Source organism: Anguilla anguilla, chromosome 10, assembly GCF_013347855.1.
Source record: "Anguilla anguilla isolate fAngAng1 chromosome 10, fAngAng1.pri, whole genome shotgun sequence".
NCBI classification, from domain to species: Eukaryota; Metazoa; Chordata; class Actinopteri; order Anguilliformes; family Anguillidae; genus Anguilla; species Anguilla anguilla.
The window spans coordinates 15,778,450-15,784,544 of NC_049210.1; the positions used below are offsets into that span (position 1 = coordinate 15,778,450).

The following is a 6,095-nucleotide window of genomic DNA, read 5'->3' on the forward strand; positions in this document are numbered from 1 at the left end:
ATAATCAATAAAAACAAAACATTAAAAATAGTATTTCTCCAAGGGGGCTCACATTAGTCTTACCTCATACCTGTGTTAAAAAAGCAGAGACAACCCTGATTTGAGGGCCCATTATGAAATGATATTAGGCTAAATTTATAACAATAAAACAACCCAGACAAAAATATTGCAAAACTAACCTGTGATGAAAACAGAAAATCACAGACAAAGAAATGAATAAAGCACGTTCACTGTACTGGGAGTTCTGAGCAAAATTAGAATCATATAAAGCGACATCAGGGGTCAAAGTTCCATCTCTTCATTTAGGCTAGATAAAGCTATTTGGCCACCTGAACAAATGTTAGATTAGAAATGTGGGCCAACTTCTGATACCCAGGCTTGACCTTCCTTGAAGGGTCTTCAGCAAATTAGCAAACACCCAAATGATAATGTATTGATTATATATTGACAAGAAGAATTTGGGCGAAAACAAAACCCTCTTTTTTGAGATCCTCAATCTCAAAAATCTTAATCAGCACCTGAAGTAAAATTCTTGCTTATTCCCAATTTCTGGACTACTGCCTGGCCCACACTTGGAGATAATAAATGTGCCCTTTTTTATTGGGGCATTCCTCCCTCAACAATTTCATAACCAATAAATGATTGCTTTTATTACCCAGTAGTAAACTTGCTATTACACAAACTACAAGCAAGACTAAAGCGGCAAGTAATCACTTTCATGTATAAATGAGATGCTATTAATATTCACAAAGGGAAGGCGTAAACACTGAAGGATGCCATAACAAACCAATGGCTGTCTCATATCAACAAAGCATACTGGATTTATGGCAAAAGAGGTGCTAAAAATAAGCAACTGCGCAAATTACGATCAGTTCATAGTTTGCGTGACGTGCAATGACACTAGCGGCCAGGTGCTCAGTCCTCATTTAGACAGAGGCCAGGTAGGCAAAGATTCATTCTCCTTGCATGTTTAACAATATTTCCTGATGAATACTCGCAGTACATACCATACACACTTTTAACCATGCATCAATATCAATAAATATCCCCTCAAGCAAAAGGGCTGTGCTACATCACAAAAATCTCTGATATTTAGCAGACACCTTTCCAGAAGGTAACCAAGTCTGCCAGTTAATGTTCTGCCATGCACCTAACAGAAGTCGCATTAAACAGGTCTTCAAAAGCACACTGGCAAAAAATGGCAGCTCCAACAGTCTAATTATCGGTCTCAAAATGGTGTATGTTGTTAAAGAATCCTATTTATTAAAATGGCCTTATGTGGTGGCAACGGACAATGAGCCATTTGTTAAACTTCATAAGTAGACCACTAGTCTAGGCAAGATGAACAGGTTTTACAAATTCCATTATACAGACAACAGAAAAACTCAAGGATGGAACCCAATACAGTGCCCTCCTTTTTCCTTCCTTTAACAGTTTGAACTACTATGTAGGCTATAGCACATTCCATCAATATAAAACGGTTTAAGCGCATTACTGTTTTAAATAGTAAATGGCTTCTTTTAAGGGTGGGTGTTTGAACTGGGTTCTGAGAATATGACACACACACACACAATCAATCAACAGCAAAAGATAGCACCAGATGTGCAATCTACATCGTTCAAATAGGGATCAACCTTCGAACCTCCCCCCTTCGTTTCCAATCTAAAGTCGCCCCTTGCAGTCTGCCTTCTGCCAAATGGAAATCGACTTGGTGTCATTTCATTTGTCCACACCTGCCATTGTTCGTTGCGTAACAAAGGCCCACAGTCCAGCAACTTCGCCAGTCTCCTTTGCCCCTCACAGCGGGCACTACACCAACAGAAACCCCACAGCCTCGGGCAGGGACGTCACCTCGCACACTGCCGGCATTCTCACGACCGTGCCAACAGTCTTCCACCGCCATTATTTCTGGTGTTATGAAAACTGCTTTATCGTTTCTCGCGTTAAGGAAACTGTTTGATTCCTTTTATGCTCTGTATATAATAGAGGACACTTCGGGTAAATAACCCTCGCCAACTGACACTCTGGCACCAGCGGGGCAGAGCTATAAGTAGGGGGCAGTTAAATTACAGCTGGGATTGGAGCACAAGGAGGCTCAAATGTCTCGTTTGACCCGTCGCTGCTGTTGTCACCATTCCGCACAAGGATAGTTTCTTCAGCTGTTGCGCCCCCTTGATCTGATAGCATAACCTTAGGAGAGGATCGCAGATGTGTGATTTTCAACTTCATGACACGTCGTTCTAATCCTCCCCTGGTCCCCAGTCATTCCACCGACTTGCACTCAGGACTGTCCTCAGTGCGCACTTAGAACTCAAATTCAACCCCATCTCCTGGAGTCACTGTTCACAAATATATTGCACGGTACCAAAATCCTAAGAGAACCACATCTTATGAACTAGTATAACAGCACCATTTACTAATGTGTAGACGGTAACCAAAATTTTATTTAGTGTTTCTACAAATAACTGCAACTCCACACTCAAAAGATGCCAACACAACCACCACTGAACTGCACCTAAATATTTGTAATGAAAGACCAATATAGAAGCACTACAATGCATCATTCATGTACATTATTTCATAGGCAATAAAATGTTTAATGTTTTTTATTTTAAATCATAGCACACAATTTCTAATTTAACGTGAAACCATTTGAAATGGCCCACCACCAACTCTACCTGCAAATACATACCTGGTAATTACAAGTTTGACATAAAAACTCAGTATCATTGTTGCATGTGTAACCACAACCAAACCCACACAAACGTATTAATGACGAAGCTAAAGCTTACATGTAAAACACCTGTGGGCGCATTCAGACAGATGCACAAAAGTATTTTAAAATTCACAAATGGAATTATGACACCTGTTACTAAACAAGAAAAATCCAAGGGAACATACTTACAAAAGATATACAAGCTGCCAGAAGTAGAATTCGCACTAGTAAATCTTCAAACTGTTCAATAACGAGTTCCCATAACGATTTCCCTGTGGAATAAATAAAATATCAAATCAAAGAGAGATCAGCGAATAGTCCTTGGGATTGGAAATGTTATTTTATTATTTTGTAATTTAAATAATATTTAAAGTACTAACCTTCTTCTGCGGGCAACTCTGTAGTTGGGTCATTCCAAAGAACATTCCAGGACGATTTAGGAAGAAACGAAGAATTGGAATAGTTAGTTGCAATAGTTTTCAATGTGACAACTAGAGTACAACTGAGGTTATTTAGTATCCGGTGGAATTCACTGTAGCAAAATGTATTTCCGGTCACCGCAGGTAACTAGCTTGTTTGTGCACAAGTAATTGTGTTGCGGTTTAAATCCTGCTCAGATTTACAGCTGATTGAGAATGATTAATATTCGTTTGCTGTCGAATTAACTGGAATCCCAAAATACGTGCGTTTAGTACAACACTTATTTTGTGAGAACCAAAGGAGCTCATGGATAACCTTAATATTTTAAAATACATAGCGTTTGCCAAGACAAGCCACCTACCCGTGTGCTCGTCTGTCCCTTGCCCAGTTGTTCGTGGATTAAGGCAGCTAGCCTAATGCCAAACTTTTAATGGAATCGTCACTGCAGCCAGAAATGCCAAATCTGGACTGTCTTACCCCATTTCGACGTGACTTCGTTAACGATTCATAGCGATAAGCGTCGCTTGCTGTTCTAGGTGGCACCCGACAACTAAAATGTAAGGCCCTGTACCGGCTATCCCCACCCCCACTTTACGAAAAAAGAGAGAACCCTTGTGCTGAAAGGGGAAATATAAATTCAAAACCCGAAATATCAAATCCAGCTACATTGTATCCACACGCGCTAGATAGCTAAGGTTATTGAAACCCACGAGGTCATGCATGATGACGTCAGCCATTTTTACTATTCGTTTGAGCATGCCGGTCACTGTACTGAAACGTAGCTAACGTTACACAACACACAGGCCTTACTCTGCGTATTTGGGGAAAAATAAAACAAGCTAACATTTTATAAAAGGTTACTTACCGTTCGGTCCCCATTTTTCCTTTTGCCTTTTCACCTGGTCCAGGGCCAAACCCGTGCTCTCATTAACGCTGAAATGGCTATAAACCTCCTCGACTGTCTTTTCGTGAGCGTTCTCCATGGTGGATGGTCGCCTTCTGAAGACAGTTTTACTTTGTTTATTCAACCACCTCCGCCTCTATAACAATTTCAACGTCCCGTATACAAGAAACCAATAACGTGTGTCTAATTATCTACGAGCTTATGCATTGGTATTAAGTAAACTGCCAAAGAAAAGGGGGGAAAAAACTCTCCGGCACTTAGGCAGCAGGCTATTCAGAACACAAAAATCCCCCTCTCTACTGTACTTAAACAACGTTTGCCGAATTAAATACTGAATTGCAACAACTGGGTTATTCCCACCCTCGAGAAAAGTCACTTCGATGTCTTCTTAATTCCCATAGAGTAGATATGAAAGAGTCTGCAGCAATCGCACCAGTTCAGTACTCAACACACATACAGTTACAGTCCTAACGTTGCCCTGGATGTGCTCTGGACTGCCTCCTCACTCCGTGTTGTAGATCCCCAGTCAGTGGCTAAGATCAGTAGTGGTAATCGCGTTTTATTGAAAGAGCCTCACTGCTGCTCTTTCGTCTGCTCCGCATGTGGAGTGCGCTCATTGGATAGAAGGACTCCGGAAATCTCGTCTTTTTTCCTCCACTCTGGCCCTTCCGAAAGTAGATGGATCAGCTGATTGCTTTTTTCAAACCCACCACTACTCCAGGATCCCGGATAAGTGACGCAGGAGTACATACAACCTCTATTGTACTTTAAACTTCCAACATGACCAAACTATTTTGAAAACGATTTATTTTCACATCGTAACAGTTTAGATTAGTTGCGATTTGCGAAACACTGTCTTACACTTTTAATCTACGGCTCCAAAGGACACACAAGTAACGTTAGTAACAACACCAGAGTTTGTAGCCTACTTCTCACGTTTCACCTCGTGTCCATATGCATATTAATTAATAGTCAATGGCACTACGTAGCTATATGAAAGGGTGAGTCCATTATTCATATGTTGGCAGGTCCAACCAAATAATAGCCTAAACTATACTCAAATTTTAGTGACGCTACCACTATTTTCTAGCTAATGATATATAAAACTGAGAAAAACACCATTTTGGAGGCGGTAACTGGCAATGCTTGCACCTTAAAAAAAAAAAAATCATATAGCACGAACCTCTCCACCAACTGCTTTCTATGTTCATAAGCGGTAATCCACTAGTAACTGTAAAACTGCACCGTACGAGTTCAATTAACGAAACACGTGAATCTTTAAAGCCTATTTAACTTCTAGTGCTGAAGGGGGAGTAACAAGAAAAAACTGTTGGATGAACCAGAAAAACTGTCACCAGGATGTATGGTATATGGTGTCAGGACTAAGTCAGGAAAATAGTAAAGACGTCTGAGAGGACGTAGTTGGAATAATGTCCTGTGAGTTCTGAATTTGAATTAGGGTGCTCTCTTGCTTATTGGGTTCACGTGCTCGTAAGAGGCCAAGACCGATGGTACCTTAATGGTCTTTATTAGGATCATATTTATATTCGCATCTCATTGTTCTTAGCAGATATGAAATACGAGATATGTATAATATAACGTAATATAATGTTTTAACTGAATACTTGAGTAATCAAATACTTGGAAACAGTGTTATAAACCCCAGACTAGTAAAATATGGGTAACTTTCACAACAACATCTGAATTTACTATTTATTCACTTAAATTTGAAACTGGCAGTGTGATTTGGAAAACAGAGTGAAAGAATATGGGAATTTATCTACAGAACTGACCTGCCTGGGCAGTATTAAAGATCACAAAACATTGTTAATGAAATTTGAGTGCCTTTAATTTGCAGGTGCAAGTTCCTGTGTAATTATTGCTCCTCTCCAATGAAAGTGGAAATGAAGACTTGTACATCATTAGTGTAGACGTATCTACACAAATTACCCCTCCCTGACTATATCTAACAAGAGGTTGCCCTTGAATCTAGGATGATGTAACTGTCAGCAAAGGACAATTACCTAATGAGGCCATCAAAACACACACAAAAAA

General features: G+C 40.0%; 1 protein-coding gene across 3 annotated transcripts in view; it reads right to left on the minus strand.

Moving 5' to 3' along the window:
* atp2a2a (ATPase sarcoplasmic/endoplasmic reticulum Ca2+ transporting 2a) overlaps positions 1-4,731 on the minus strand; it is a 40,035-nt gene extending 35,304 nt beyond the window's left edge. For 2 of the 3 annotated variants that reach the window (XR_004761238.1, XM_035379751.1), the window contains exons 1-3: positions 4,002-4,731; positions 3,097-3,114; positions 2,906-2,988 (exon numbers count right to left, since the gene is read on the minus strand). Coding sequence is in view for 2 of the 3 variants with exons in the window: in XM_035379751.1 (XP_035235642.1) it covers positions 2,906-2,988; positions 3,097-3,114; positions 4,002-4,119 (219 nt within the window). In the remaining variant the exon portion in view is untranslated. The remainder of the gene's footprint in view (positions 1-2,905; positions 2,989-3,096; positions 3,115-4,001) is intronic. The other variant, XM_035379752.1, reaches the window with a different exon arrangement.
* Between the last annotated feature and the right edge of the window lie 1,364 nt (positions 4,732-6,095).